The sequence below is a fragment of the Balaenoptera physalus genome, assembly GCF_965194825.1.
Source record: "Balaenoptera physalus genome assembly, chromosome: 4".
NCBI lineage: Eukaryota > Metazoa > Chordata > Mammalia > Artiodactyla > Balaenopteridae > Balaenoptera > Balaenoptera physalus.
Window position 1 is genome coordinate 24872520 of NC_138891.1, and position 16512 is coordinate 24889031.

Here is a 16512-nt window from a genome sequence, read left to right on the forward strand (position 1 = left end):
TTCCCTGACCAGGGATTGAACCTGGGCCCCTTGCATTGGGAATGCAGAGTCTTAGCCACTGGACCACCAGGGAAGTCCCTCCTGTTGGCTTTGACTGATTTTATTTTATTAGTTTTTATCCTTATCAAGGTTAAATATGTACTATGTAGATAGAGCCCATGCTCAACAAGGCATATTATGAAACAATACCCCACCAATCCCTACATTTGTCCCTCCTCAGAAGCATTTAAAATCTTTTCTTTTGAATCTGCAGAAGAGTTGAAAGAATAGTCTTCAGTATTCTTACCTGAATAGTCCTCATCGAAAGGGCTATTGTTGACATCTGACCACATTCCCTCTATCTTTTTCTATGCTTCCTTTATGCCAGACCATCTGAAAGTGGGAGGCAGGTACATGACACTTCACACCTAAATACAACAGTGTGTGTCTTCCAAGATTATGAACATCTCCTACATAACTGTGGCATCATTGCTGTACCTGAGAAAACTGACCTTAATTCAGTAACATCACTCATATTCAAAGAAGCCCATTGAGCCATAAAGTGTCTTATAAATGTTATTTTTTCCTAACCTAGATCCAATCAAGGTTCACACATTGTATCTGACCATTAGTTTTCTTGAATCTCTCCCAGCCCTCCCTGCCCCCAACCTCCCTTGGAGAGAACAGGTCAGTTATCTGGCCTGGATTTATGCTGTAAATCCCACATGTTTCCCTCTACTAGAGTCAGGGCAAGCATTTTTGGCAAGAATACCACATTGGAGATGTTGAGTCCTCCACTGGCATCACATCAAGAAGTATAGAATGTCAGTCCTTCCCTACTACTCTTGCAACTGTTGCCAAGCTTGACTATTTGCTTAAAATAGTGACTGCCAAATCTCCACACTATGAAGGTACCTTCTCCCCTTCCGTACTTAATAAGTAATCCATGGAGTGATATTTTTGAGACTGTGAGAATCCAGTTTGTGAGAATCCTAATTTAGGATTTTTTTTTTTTTTTTTTCTATTCACGGCATGCGGGATCCTAGTTCCCCAACCAGGGATTGAACCTGCGGCCCCTGCATTGGAAGTGTGGAGCCTTAACCACTGGACCGCTAGGGAAGTCCCTAATGTAGAATTTTTAAATTTCTAATCATTCTTGAGGTGGAGGTTTCACTAGTCAAATGTAGAATTTTCCACCTATGGACCATGAGAATAATAATAATATGGTGTTAGGGCTGAGAAAGATGTGAGAGGTCTTCTCGGTTAATTCTTTTATTGTTTTATTTCATTTTATTGTAGGCAGTTACATTAAATCTTCTTTTCGTGTTTCCATTAGTGACATATTTTATCAGTTTGGGGCATGATCTACTGACGTTCACCATGGAAGAGTACACACACATTTCCATCCGCCACCACATATGTGCACCCTTTCCATCTTCCTAATACAGTTATAACATGCTTTTGTTTAGATGACTATTTGGCTTCCATTATTATAATCACATGTTTTAACATGGTTATTATAACCATAATCGACAGTTGACCCAGTGTATCAGTACTATGCTGTGTCTCTTCTGTTTGCCTTTCCAGATTCACTCTTCACCCGTCTCCATTCTGCTGTGTCTTGGGAGGCTGATCTGCATGGACTCCGTCAAAGGTTTCCCTTGCCCCATGGTTACTCAGTTGGGTTTGACCAATAGAAAGCACCAGCAGGACACTGGAGGGAGAAACAAGGAGGTCATAGTATATGTTCCCCAGCTCCTGCCCTACTAGGTGGCCATGGGTTAGCTGCTTAGTTCTACAAAAGGTCACAGCTCTTGTCAGGCAACACCCTCTGTCTCTTTGGAGCCAAGTAATGGCATGTTCTTTTTGCCTTTTTTGTCCTGGAGTGGTAACAGTTCTTATTTGTTATTAGTCTTTTTAGTTTTCCTAAGTCTACCTACACCCTTACAAGTTTTTAGTGTCTTTATTAAGGTCTCCTGAATTATGCTATTTATTTTCTGCTAGACCTAAATTATGAATATTTTCCTTTCCTGCGAAACTTTTCTATTTTCTCTGGAGTTAATATTTAATCTGATATTTCTGGTTTTCTATAAATTTATTATTAATTCAACCCAAGTACCTTTTATAATTTTATAAATCTCCCCTTAGGATGTTCAGAAACATCAGGAATTTTCTCAGTTTCATTTTCTTAAAGCCATCTCTTCTAGGGCTTTCTAACTTTTTCCAGTTTGTACTAGTCAACCTCTAGACCTGATGGACAGCTTTCATACTGAAATCTCCATTTGCTATCACTGAAGAAACTACCTTGTGTGAATTAGATTAGAACTTCTCTTTCCATCTGGTTTAAATCTTCAATCTTGGGTCACATTCTCACGTTGTTAGTGCATATCTTCTAGTAGTTTCTTGAGAAAGGACACTTAAAAGTTACATTATTAGAGGGAATTCCATGGTGGTTCAGTGGTTAGGACTACGTGATTTCACTGCTGAGGGTACGGGTTCAATCCTTGGTTGGGGAACTAAGATCCCACAAGCTGTGCAGTGTGGCCAAAAAAAAAAGAAAAAGTTACATTATTTGAGACTTTTATGTTAGAAAATGTCTTTATTATATCCTAATATTTTATCAGTACTTTGGCTGAGTGTAGAATTCTATGTTAGAAATTATTTCCTTTCAGTATTTTGAAGACTTTGCTCCATTATTCTCTAGCTTCTGGCACTGCCTTTGAGATGTCTTAACTCATTATTACTCCTAATCCTTTGTATGTGATTTTTTTTTTCTTGAAACTTTCAAGAGCTTCTTTGCCTCAGTATCTTAAAGTGCCATGATGAGGGACCCTAGCATATGTTCATTCATTGCTGGGTAGTTGAGGAAAATTTCAATCTGAGGTGGTTGCCAGGGGTTGAAAGGAGGAGAAATCGAAGAATTTCTAGTTAATGAGCATAAAGGGTTTTTTTTTATGATTTTTTTTCAATTTTTTTAAAAAAAATTTATTTATTTAATTTATTTTTTTGCTGCGTTGAGTCTTCGTTGCTGCGCACGGGCTTTCTCTAGTTGTGGCGAGCGGGGGCTACTCTTCGTTGCGGTGCGTGGGCTTCTCATTGTGGTGGCTTCTCTTGTTGTGGAGCAGGGGCTCTAGACACGCGGGCTTCAGTAGTTGTGGCATGTGGGCTCTAGAGCGCAGTCTCAGTAGCTGTGGCACACGGGCTTACCTGCTCCGCGGCATGTGGGATCTTCCCGGACCAAACCTGTGTTCCCTGCATTGGCAGGCGGATTCTTAACCACAGCGCCACCAGGGAAGTCCCGAGCATAAAGTTTTAGTTAAGTTCTACATGAATTCAGTTTAGAGGAATAAATTCTAGAGATTTGCTGTACAATATTGTATCTACAGTCAACAGTATTGTGCTCTATACTTAAAATCCTGTAAAGAGGGTGGATCTCATGTTGTGTTCTTACCACAATAAAAGAAAAAACTTTAAAAATGCCTTTCTCACAACACTGTGGTGAGAGTTAAATGGCAGAATGCTATAAAGCACTTGGTCTGTAAACAGTATTTACGATTGTTGTTTTTATGGACTGGAGTCTGGAAGCAGGAAAAAAAGAGGACCATGTCAATAGGCTAAGCTTGAGAAGAAGAGAACCTGCATTAAGGTAAGGTAACCATGAGGATGGAGAGAAGAGGGCAGATATAGGAGATGACATTGCACCACGACTTGCGAACTGCGCGTGGCGGGTGAAGAAAAGGAGGAATCAAAGATGACTCATGCGGTTGTGACCTCTATTATTAGCAATAAATGTAGAAATATCACATGATGACATTTCAGGCCAAAAGGATGACTTCCTTCACTTAGTGGTGCTAAGGAAGTGTCATTGGGAAATTATCATCTGACAACCCCAGAGATACGGGTTAAGACTCCACTGGTGTTTGATTAAGCTATTGAGATGGGGAAAGTTGTTTGCGTGTGTTGAACTCCGGAAGCATTTATCTAGCAATGGTGAACGACAGCTTAAAGAAGAAAAGCAAAGATCACAAAAGCTGCATTAATAATTTGTCTCATAGGGACTTCCCTGGTGGTCCAGTGGGTAAGACGCTGTTCTCCCAATGCAGGGGACCAGGGTTTGATCCCTGGTCGGGGAACTAGATCCTGCATGCATGCCGCAACTAAGACCAGGCGCAGCCTAAATAAATAATGTTCTCTACTTTAAAAAAAATAATTTGTCTCATAGCTTATTCTGCAATGTGTGCAGACCCGGGGGTTTTAGCTCCCAGACTCCTTGCTATGGACACCCTCATTTGTCTGATACTGCTAATTTGAGCTTTGCATCGTATTCTCAGTCAAGTCCCCTTATGGGGACTCATCTGATTATCACCCTGTAATGTTTTTTTTTTCTTTCTGGGGAGAAATAGATGAAATCAGTGAGCTGTGACTAATATCTATTGTGCTTAAGCAATCGTCTGTGTGCTCATTCCCCAGAAGAGAAACATACATTATTTTGCAGCAAAGGAAGAGAGCAAAATTCCCTGTCAAAAGTCCCTCTTTGGCTGGAAATCATGTCAGCTTACTTTTAAATGTTCTGATTAAAAAGAGGAAAAGAAAACTGACCTTGATGGTCCTGAATGAGGTAGCAGCCTTGTGTGATAAATACGCAGTCACCTCTATGTGAAGGGAATAAAGTCTGTATGCTGGCTGAGTCCTGGCTTCACTTCTCCTTACTTTGGAGTCCTTCCCTGGAAGCCTGGGTTTCCTGACAGTGCCCAGCCCATAGTAGGCCCTCAACTAATACTTGTGGAACAATATCGAAGCATCTCCTTCAAGCAGTATAGGACGTTTTCCCTTCTGCACTGCCAGCTCCGCTAAATCTATCCCTGGTCCCTGCTGGCACTCCCTCCACTAATTTCTTGCCCTCTGCCAGAAAGCTCACCTCTTCTGGTGCCATATCACCCCTTGCATTCCTTGAGGAACACTTCTGCCTCAGCTATGTGTGGGGATGCCACAATGGCCTGTTAGTACATGTCACAGGCCCAGTAACCCGAGTCACAGGGGTGGGAATATACTCCTGGAATAAACCTAACTCAAGAATCCCTTCAGACAAAACTGCAACCAGAATGCTGTATGCCTGTTAAGTTTTGCTGCAAGTAGGCAAAGCCAGCTTTGAGATAATGCTCTGTTTTAAAAAACATTGATTCATTCATTCACTCTTGGCCACATTCCTTAAAAAAATATCTGCTATGGAGGGACACAAAACCTGGCAAGTTTGTACTTGGAGATCTGTACTGTCTTTACAACCTGTCCAACTGTACTGCACACTAAGGATCTTGACCACAAATTTCCTCATGTCAAATGAAATAAAGATAGACTTATTGTCATAAATGGTCGTTCCTGCCATCCTGGTGCTGCAAACAGCTGTCTCTCTCAGGGCTGTCGCTCCAGAGGTTTGAGTTGGATAGGGAAAGACCTGGATCCATTTGGGGAAGCTATCGACCATGATGGCTTCCTTGAAGTCAGTCTGGATTCTTGATGGAGCTCTTGGTGCCGCCCTCCCGAAAAGTAGGGACCCAGGATAGTTTGCTTTGGCAGGCTGATATGCAATCCATTCTCTTACGGTCTTTTCAACCTTAAGTACAATTCTAGGCCATTTTGAGTGATTCCTTCAGTCAAATAGTCTTGGATGTCCTGCAGGATAGGTAGTTTTTCCATAAAAGACATCCTTTCCAGGATAGAGAACTCTGCTGACATCTAGCAAACTGGGTTCCACAGGTAGTTTGACCACTGCTCCCCACTCATCCAGTTAGGTGTCATATTGGTCATTTGACAACCTGAGCAGAGCTGATAGCTCAATGAGGTGCTTCAGGGAGCTCTGCTAATGTGGATGGATGGATATGTAATAAAGCAAGTATGGTAATATGTTAATGGTAGAATCTAGGTATTGGGTATATGCATGTTCATTGTATAATATTTGCTCTCTATTAGAAATTTTTCATAATGAAATGTTGGAAAAAAGAAAAAAATTCCCTTAAAGTGTCTGGTGCTGTCAGTGGTGATTAGCTGAGATCTTCATCACTACCTCTTGCTCTGCTAGGTGTTCAGAGAAGCAGGTAGGCCTAGGAAGGGGAACAGCATGAGTGGCAGAGCATGCCAAGTCTCAGAGATACTTGCTGAGGGAAACAGGCAAGTTTCAGAATGATGCCTAAAGCATGACGCCATTTATGTAAAATAAAAAAGCAATTATAAGTAGTTATATGTGCAGATAGGGTGGCATCAAAAAAGGCTAGAAGGACACACACCACATGCTCACAACAATTACCTCTAGAAGGTGGCCCAAAGATTTTACTCTGACCTGCCATACTTTCAAAATTTGTAGGAAATGCAGCCGTATGTTACCTAAACAATTAGAAATTAATTTCAAAAGAGAAAGTAAACTAGAACATGGGTTTGGGGATTCAACAGATCTCTTCTGAATTCCAACTCAGCTGCATATTGTATCTTTGGGCAAGTTAGCCTTTTTTGTGTCTTACTTTCGTTTTTTGTGAAATGAGTTATACTATTTTTATATTACTATTGTTTAGAAGATTGAAAGTGTTATATAAAGTGAATGGTACCTAGCAGATAGCCCGTAAGTGGTAACTGTTATTATCACTGAGCCTGGAGCACAAACCTTCAGTGCTATATTCATAGAAACATAATTAATGATGTGACTTGTGCCTGTGAACAATAAATATTGCCCTGCAACCGACATAGTGGAGAAATTCCCAGCCTTGGCCATAATGCGAGGGATATCTCCATCAGTTTGTGCCCAGCTGTCTTTTGTAGAATACAATGTTCTAACATAATGAGCAAAGAGTACCTACTGTCATTCAGGATTTTGTGATTGAGGCTAGCTCTGACTCCATGTGATACATTCTTGGTAAGAAATAGGAGTTTGTAGGACTCCCCTGGTGGTCCAGTGGGTAAGACTCTGCGCTCCCAATGCAAGGGGCCCAGGTTCGATCCCTGGTCAGGGAATTAGATCCCACATGCATGCCGCAACCAAGAGTCTGCATGCTGTAACTAAGTCCACACACTGCAACTAAAAGATCCCGCCTGCCACAACTAAGACCCAGTGCAGCCAAAATAAATAAATAAATATTAAAAAAAAAAAGAAATAGTTTTTGCTCCCGCTATCCACGAATATAGTTGCAGAAGTCATGTTTGCTTGACATTCTAGGACGTGTCATCAGGCTGAGAAAGACTTCTTGGAAAGAGCTCATATTTCTTAGATAATAAAGAAAGTCAGCAGGTCATACACGGGAGGATGTGGGAGAACGTTAATTGTCCTCAGGAAGGCTTGGATCTATTGTGTTGTTTCCAGACCAGCTACGCCATGAATTGCAATACGCCAGAGAGAATCTCCGGTAAAATATTAATGGGTCACCCTGAGAGGGTGATGCTGGAAACTCTGATTCCACATGTCTTGTTTCTCTTTGATATCCAACATACTGAACAATATAGGAGCTTCTAAGAGTTAGTGCAGCTGCATCATTCTTACTTGGATGACTGAGACAGCTTTCTGTTTGTCTACGATTTCCACTCTCTCTAATCAATTCTCTGCAATGCCACCAGTTTTCATTTTGAAAGCAAATAACCCCTACTTACAATCATGTAATAGCTCCTATGAGAACAGCTTTTAGGGGTATCTTCACATCCTGATCTTTCTTGCTCCGAAGAACATCGCTCCACATGAATGGGCCGTGGCAGCCATGTTTGTGTTAGTTGATGTTACTTGCTTACATGGAGGTGGACATCTGATACAAACTTAGCCCATTTGGAGTTGAGATGGAGAGATGCTAGTCCGAGGCTGGTTGCTGGAACTAAAGCAATGTACAAAGGGAATACGGAAGCCTTGAGTGTTAAACAGAAAGGCAGAGGTGAGACTGGAGAAGTTAGGTATCTATGTTTCTGATAGCTTTCTTGCTCTTGGTCCAGGCCCCTTTGAAGCTCAGCCGTGTTTCTGCCTTTGGATTGTAGGTGGTTTTTGTACATCCTGGACCACGAGAGAAGTCCCTGCAGGCCTTCTTTTATGTATGAACTATGAGGACTGACTGCCAGCCCAGAATGTGGTTGTTTCTTAAGAGCCTGCCTTTGATAGGTCCAAATTTCCTCATCAACCCACAGTCCAGTAGGGGTAGCCCCTCAAGGTGACCTGTCCCCCACCCCCAAATATAGATGTTGGAGCAAAGACCTGATCTACAGAGAGTCACAGACACTATAGAGCCCACGGCCCCATGGAGAGGAGACAGAGAGTGAATTGGAAGGTAACACCTCGACTAAGGTTCAGCTCCTGAGAAGCCTGCTTGTATTCTCTGAGATAGCCCCATATTCTTACAGCAAGTTTCCTTTTCTTAAGCTAGCTTGAGTGGGTTTTGGTTTGTTTAGTTTTGATTCTCAAGTAAAAAAACAGACACCAAGGTTGGGGGAGCCCAGTGATGCTACAGAGTTGGGGCGGACAGGGGCGGTTACCGTGGGGAGCTGGCGGTCTGGGGGATGAAGTGGAAGAGCAGCTGGCGACGTCTCCACTGGTGATCCCAGGCCTCGTGCCTTCTGCTGCATGCAGGCGGCCAAACACCGTATCAGAATGTGACCACTCCTTGGGGTCTTGAGTAAAAGTACAACAGTAGAGACAGACTCAGGTTGAAGGGGCAGAGCTGGAAGCAGATTTAGTAGGTAGAGATTCTCTTCCCTCCTTAACCCTTTCTTTCCAACTCCTTCCCACCCCTACCATAGAGAGATTTTGGTAATATGCATAATAATGCATTGGAGTTATATTGTGAGACATGGCCAATTAGCAAGATGTTAGTCTTGTAGATTCCCCAGTCTTATGAGTAAGAATTAAAGCCTCTTCCAACATGGCTCTGTAAGAACCTTCCCCTTGGTAGAAAAGATAGAGGGGATCAATGGCAGGGAAAAGGAAGAAGAACAGAAAGAGAAAAGTCTCCCAGATGCCTAAGTGAGGCGTGGGGACTCTGCATGAACTGAATACTGGAGAGGGACTCAGTGGGAAAAGCATAGAGGTATTTGGCACCATACAGGACTCTGTGTGTTTAGGTACATGTGACAAATCCTTATTTACTAACATCTGTAATATACCTGCTATGTACCCAGTGCTTTAAACATATTAACCATACAAGGGGTGTTGTTTTCTTCCTTTAGAAGATGAAGAAACTGAGGCTTAGGTATTACATAACTTGCCAGTCCTAAAATGAGAATGATTTATTTACAATTAGAAGTAGAGGTAGGATCTGAACAGTGGGCAACAGAATCTATAGTCCGACTTTCTCCACCAATCGTGCTGTCTAGTTTATGCTAACTGACAGTTTCAAAATACCAATATAAAAGGATATGGGGTTTGGGACTTCCCTGGTGGTCCAGTGGGTAAGAATCCGCCCTCCAACGCAAGGGATGCAGGTTTGATCCCCGGTTGGGGAACTGAGATCCCACATGCTGCAGTGCAACTAAGCCCGTGCGCCACAACTACCGAGCCTGCATGCTCTGGAGCCTGTGTGCCACAACTAGAGAGAAGCCTGCACGCTGCAACTAGAGAAGCCCGTGCACTGCAACAAAAGATCCCACATGCTGCAACGAAGATCCCACGTGCTGCAACTAAGACCCGACACAGCCAAATAAGTAAATAAATAAATAAATATTTTTTAAAAACTTGCTAAAAAAAAGGATATGGGGTTTAAGTGAATACTGTAATGTTTCTACTTTTAATATCACTGCAAACATACAAGAACAAACAGCTTATGAAATCATTCTCAAAGGTTTAATTAAAATCCATATAGCATTTAACATGTATAGATGTTTAAACTCTTTCAGTGATTCATACATTTTAAAATCCTTTTGCACAACATTTTGAGGCTACCTTCATGCTAGAAATGTACAAATGTACAGCTTAACACAAAAATACATTCGGAGTCCATTCCAATGCAAGTTTAAAACACTTTAATTGCAGACAATGTAAAGATATTTAAAAAACAAAAACTACAAAATGAGCACATAAAAGTCTTCCCTTTTGAACTTTTAATAAAATACTGCTCTGTATAAGATCTAATGAAAAATTCCAGTTACTTATAAAATACTTATGTGAGGAAAGGAAGGAATTAAGATATATATGTATGAATTATACTTACTTACATTGTTTAAAAGAACAAAATGTTGGAACACTTTGATGATATAGTATACTATCTATTACTCATATATCAAAATAGATGAAAACACTCAAAGAAGCAACTGGGTGCAGGCAAAAGAAAATGTACGACACTTAAGGCAAAAAAAAGCCCCCAAGCTCCAAAACAAACAAAAAAGTCCTTTAACTGTAAGGGAAAGAAAGGAATAAGAGAACTTAAAGCAAACTGAGGACCAAATTCTCATTCTTATTACTTTATGAGAAAACAGTATGAGGATTTGGCTCAAATTAGTAAAACATCTACAGAAACTTAATTATTTGGCCTGGGCAATTTAATAGTATACCAATTGCTGAAATAATAGCAATAGGTGTACTGTTGAAAAAAACTTAATTTTTACAGGTTTAACTATGTAAAACTTTATCTGTTGGAAACCAGAGTCTCCATCATGAATTGCACTTGAGATGGCTGAATGCGATTGAGCAAGGCCTTACTGCTGGTTCACTGACACACACACACACACACAAACACAAAAAGCAGCTATGGATTGGTGATATTCTTAACTACGAAAACTACTTTATACCTGTTTTTTCTCTCCCTCTAAACAAAGGATCAGTGGTGTTGGAGTTAAGTTGGTGAAACTTCCGCCTGCCCCCGTTCTGTCTGTCTCGACGCTGTCTCACACTGCTCCCTGGCAGAAGATGGAGTGGTCTGATGGAAATCTGAACCAGCTCTGTCTGAAACATATTCATTTCTGGAATTTTAAGCATTATCCTAACTAGGAAAGGAAGCTCCTGCAAAAAAAAACGCTGTTTCACTGACAAAACTTCTGAAATAAGAACACTGCCAGTTTGAGTTCTATCACTGTCTCTAAAAAAAATAAGGGAATTTCTGTGATTCATTTCTTTTTAAAGGTTGAGAATGCCTGTCATGGTCATTCCTCTCCAATAAATTAATTCTCCTCCACAGTAAAAACACAGTTTGGAAGCAAGATGGTACTAAGAAATATAGCAAACTCAAAAAGCTGGGAGATTGTACACAGTTGCTTTAAAAAAGGGGCTCTGGACAATGAGATGAAGCATATTACAATGAACTTCAATGGACAGCTGGACAGTCCTAGCTATCTTAAAGGTAAAAATTAGACAATCACTATGAAAATGTATGATTTATTAATACAAATAAAACAGATGATTTAAAAGTGAGTGAATAAAAAAGACCCTGCAACTTATCTATTTCCTTGACCTAGAAAGATATAGTCTAAAAATGCAGTGTTGGATAGGTCTTATTTAACTGTTTCCTTCTTCCAACTGCCTCCCTCTCTGACCCCTCCCCCCAAAATCTAGATTAGTTTGAAAAATATCAGTCTAAAACCAAAGCAATTACCTGATTACAGAAAAGGAAATAAAAAACAAAAAACCTGCATCAAGAGTTTTTCATCTCTCCCACCAACAGGAGAAAAAAAGATCTCCTTATCTTTTTAGTTCTAAAAGAACCACTTATCCCTCTGAACAGCAAGGAAAGTCTTAAACTGAAACCAAGACACACACAGAGGTGAAATTAATTTTTCAGGCAACTGAGTCTCAGACGTTTAAGACTTGAGTCTACATAATGTTTCAGTCAGTTAATACAGTCTATCTGTAAAATTATAAAACTCAGGTAACGTAGGACACGGTGAAAAGGAACAATGAGACTGAAGGACCAATATTCAAAATTCACTTAATTTGTGCAAAAAAAAAAGGAAAAAAAACTTTGCTGAACAAGGATATTTAGAAATAATGTTTCAGCGAGGAGAGGAAGGTTTAAATACATTTAACTGCTCTTATTACGTGGAAACATGAAGCATTTTGGGGAACCTGCTCTTCTGTGCCCTATACAGCCCATGGTTTCCACAGAAAGGCCACAACAGATTCAACAGTTGAATGGGCATATTTCTAAACTCTGGGGTATTCTGAGTCTGCACCATCCAAAAAAGGAAAAACTGTAAGTTTCCCAGTCTATTAGTGGATCTAGTCTCCTCAAGATTGTCATGAGATAAAAACAGTCTCTGCCTCTTACATCCTCCCCAGAGAGGGCACATCTACTGCTCTCAGGCCCACATTTAGAATAGGTGTACAAGATGAAGAGAATATAGATGAACGCCTGACACTATCTAGTCATTATGGAGCTCTCTTCCATTTTAATCTCTCTTTAGTCTTGACTTTTAGAATAATACATTTTTTAAAAAGAGAAGAAAGAACGAAAAGAAAACACTTTTACTGCCTATCCACCTAGAATTGTCAGCTTGCTTTACTTGAATACTGAGGAAACATCCTTATATGGGTTCAGTGGCACTGTGCTTACCAAAATTTCTCTTGGAGTTTTCAGAAGACGGCACATGCTCCTTCTTCTGGGCTTTAAAAAAGATGTGGGCTGTACACTGTTTATAGAGTGGTCACAGAGCAATGATGAGTGAGGCAATTCTTGAATGCTGGAGTTTGTAAAGTTACATAAGGTGAAAAATATTATACACTTTAAAGTAGTAAGAGGTTGACATAATCTTATCGTCACAATCTAACTTTTTTGTATTGTACGCCCCAAATAGATGTTCCCTTAAAAAAAAAAAAAGTTCGTGAGGCAGTAAGGACAAACACTGAGAATTACTTGAGCCTCATTACTCAAGATCCCATTACAGAGAAACAAATATTCCCCAAAAAAGAAATTCTGGGAACCAATGAACATCTGAATCTAGGAAAATTAATAGAAAATAAAATCACAGACACTCACATGACTGTGATAAATGACAAATAATGAACATTTATCTCTTACACTAAAGGCACTACTAACATACAAATATCCTATTAACATTTAGAGAAACTCTAACATTTAGCAGTTAGAGAAAGAAATCCATTTAATCCAATAGTAGCATTTTTAAAAACAAACAGACGAAGACTCATGGCAGAGTTTTCAGTGAGCCAAATGAAACTAAATATAATAATAAGCAGTTCCATACAAAGATTGTTGTTCCTACTTTTAAAAAAGTATAACTTACTTCCTTAAAAATATAAGCATATCACAAAAATGAAAGCACAAACGTACATATAAAAACTCAGCCCCTGGTACCACTGAGACATTTTCATAAACTCTAAAATAATTTCAACAGCTACAGCTTGAACAATACACACGCACACGTGACATGCAAAGACAAAATGCCAGAGTCCCTGGGCAGTTCAGCATAAAGCTAAAAATATGGAACGAGAATGAGACGGGCACTTGTCATATAAATAATGTACAGTATACACTGATGGTGCCTGTGCACACAGTGGAATTTTTTAAAAATTTAGAATTTCATCAGTTCCAGGAAGCACTACACATGGACCAACAATGGAGCTCTCATGTATGTTTAAGTAAGCAGGTAAAAAGCTATACAAATTGATAACACAATTTATTTTAATTAACAACATGACTAATATTTTGTACTTTATTCTATTAGAAGATTAATTTGTAATCATTATACCCTGTAGATTTTGAAACTTAATTTTATTAGAAATTACTAATGCTGGTTCTTGAATAATCTAAAAAATTGTCATTATTTACTCAAATCTAGATTGCTATTTATAATTCTAAGCAGTTAAATGAAATATTCTGATCAGTATTCTGAAGTTGCTTTGGTACAAAATTGAGAATAAAGCAAAACTGGCAGCACCACCACAAGTGTGATCACTTCACAGCAGGTCCAAAGGACCCTCAGATATAATAAAACATAAGTTAAGATACCTATAAATAAGAGCCATTCTCCTGACACTTCTGCTACATCATTAAAAAGAGAAATAAAATCCACATTCAGTAAATTATACTTGAGGCCCAATTTTCATGCTCCATTTAATTATCCCTCAATGATAGTGTAAGAAATGTTTATAATTATTGCAATATGATGTCTAATTCATAGTTTAGGATGCTTCTAATGATGAGGCCAATGGTTAGAGTGGTACATTTGAATGCTTAGTCCACTGATATCATTTTAACACAAGGTTGAATTTAGTCTTTTTTTACAGCTTTATTGAGGTATAATTGATGTAAAACAAATTGCACATACTTAAGATGCACAATTTGATGTATAGTCTTTTAAATAGCATGAAAAGTGCCTGACAACTAAAAATTTAAAAAATTTTAATTGAAATATATTGTTTTAAAATAGTACACTGTAATTTTTTATGAGACACAGATATGGATTTATAAAAAGGTGGGAGGAAAGGAACGAAATTAATTTAATTCCAAGTACCAAATTTATTCAGAAGGTTTAGAAACTCCAAAATTGACAGCCAGCTTTCTTGATTTTCTTCTTGAGGAGCTTGGTGTTGACTTATGGTGAGACACACTATGGCCTGGGGAGGCAGCTTCAACTTGAAAAGGAGACGCAAGTTGAGTAATCTGAGAGGACTTTAAGGAAGCTGATAAACTCTCCTGTGGAATCACTTTGGTGACATCAGAAGATGCTGACTGGCTAGTCTGAAGTAGGGTGGCTTGACAACTCTGGGCATCCTTGTTCTCAAAGTTCTTTTTGCTTGCAACCCTTTTTTTAGTTACCTTTGAGGAATAAAAGCATCATTAATTAACAATGTAGACCAAAAAAGCTAGTGTCAGAAAATACCATAAATCATGCTGCTAATACTTGTCAATCACTGCTGACTTGTGACTTCCACTTATAACCTCCAAACCAGACTTTAGAAATTCAAGGAATAAGGTTACAAATAAAATATTTAAAAATTATCCATAACTTAAATATAAAGAAAATTCATATTCCTGATTTTAAATCCCTTTGTTCTAGAAAAGGATGTTATTACTTGTTGCAATTATTATTATCTATTAGAACACAAACTCAGACAGCAGGGAACAGGTCAGACTGGTCACCACTGGTCAAAATATATTCTCAGTACTCAGACCAGTAATGATTGGACTTCTAGTTGGCACTGAATAATTACTGAATAAACAAAATTTTATCAATGGTCTTTGAGCAGTGAGAAACTAATTCTCTTAAAAAAATATAATAATTCTCTTTCAGGTCTCACCTGTAGAGGTATGAACTGATTGTGCACACCAGCTGGCATTCCTCCAGCCATGGGCATGGTCCCAGCATATGAAGTATGATGGAAGGGCTTCCCAGGAACTGGCACTGGTGGTCCCCATGGCATTGAGCCAAAGAGATGAGATGATGAGGGCATTATATTAGCTGTTAAAAATCATGGAAAAGCTGTTTTAGTAAAATGGTATCATAAAAGCCTTGAAATTTAAGACCTCCTTCTGCTACCCTTTTTTGGCTTTTTTCGCTTTGGCAAGGGCATATACACTTAATTTCTGATTACCCTTGCTTACAATGTTCAACCTCAGGAGCCCCTTAAGGACTGTGAATCATCTACAGAAGTCAGCTTATCATTATGCTGTCTGGCCTACGAAGGCCCATAGTACCATATACTGATATAAGCTTTAGGAATATTTGTAATAATATTTTAAAAAATAATAAAAGGGTCATGAAACTGTCCCTTGGGGGAGAAAAGCCAGGGCACAAAGAGAGAAATCTTAAGAATCTCACCTGCCCCCAATGCTAAGTTGCTTCCATAGTGATCCCAGCCTACAAAAAAACCAAAAAAGCTCAAGTCTTGAAATCTGATCACTTTCATATAACATGTAGAATCTTTTTCCCTATTCTAATATTTGTAATTCAAGAATTTTAAAAAAAATTTACATTTTCTTATTAAAAGCGCATTGAATCAGTGGTTCCCAAGACTGATTTGTGTATCTGAATCACATAGGGAGCTTATGAAATACAGATTCCTGGGCAAGGCTCCAGACCTAGTACCTCAGACTCTGAGGGGCCCAGTAATCTGTATTGTTAATAAGCTCCACAGGTGACTCTTCCGCAGTCAGCACCAGTGCAACATTTGGGAACTACTGCATTAAACAATGACAATCGAGACACCAGCACATTGCCACCAAAGAAGGTATGTACTGTGCTCAAACCTTCCTTTTAAAGAGAGGAAAAGGCAGCCAGAATTATAAGACAGTATAGCTTAACTAAAACTCAGCTACTTAAAAAATGTTTGGATCAGGAGAGAAGAATCATAATATATTTCAATGTTATGAATTACAGATGTAAAAATTCCAGGATAAAGAACAGTTTTAATATGAAACACACTAGTAATATTTAGAAAATTATGTGCAACTTCGGGGGCAGTTATAAGACCAAGAAGATCTATTTAAAAGATGCTATAGTAATCTTATGCATACGTCAACTCAACCAGTTCCCAAAATCACTGTCCTAAATATAAACTATATTTTTCTCCATTGGGACCCTTTCATACCATAAAGTGGAAATCTATAAAATAACTTTAAAATCTTAATC

General features: G+C 39.1%; 1 protein-coding gene and 1 long non-coding RNA gene across 9 annotated transcripts in view; one reads left to right on the forward strand and one right to left on the reverse strand.

Annotated features, from left to right (window-relative positions):
* Positions 1-16512, forward strand: part of LOC309660551 — a 247780-nt gene that overhangs the window by 77047 nt on the left and 154221 nt on the right. The window lies entirely within an intron of this gene.
* The window catches only part of XRN1 (5'-3' exoribonuclease 1), a 99261-nt gene continuing 92502 nt past the window's right edge, over positions 9754-16512 (reverse strand). For 4 of the 8 annotated variants that reach the window (XM_082461165.1, XM_082461164.1, XM_082461163.1 and 1 more), the window contains 2 exons: positions 15182-15342; positions 9754-14699 (listed from right to left, as the gene is read on the reverse strand). In XM_082461165.1, the coding sequence (XP_082317291.1) occupies positions 14400-14699; positions 15182-15342 (461 nt within the window). In that variant the 3' untranslated portion in view covers positions 9754-14399. Of the gene's footprint in view, positions 14700-15181; positions 15343-15702; positions 15742-16512 lie in introns of all 8 variants that reach the window. The other 4 variants (XM_082461159.1, XM_082461161.1, XR_014263433.1 and 1 more) reach the window with 3 other exon arrangements.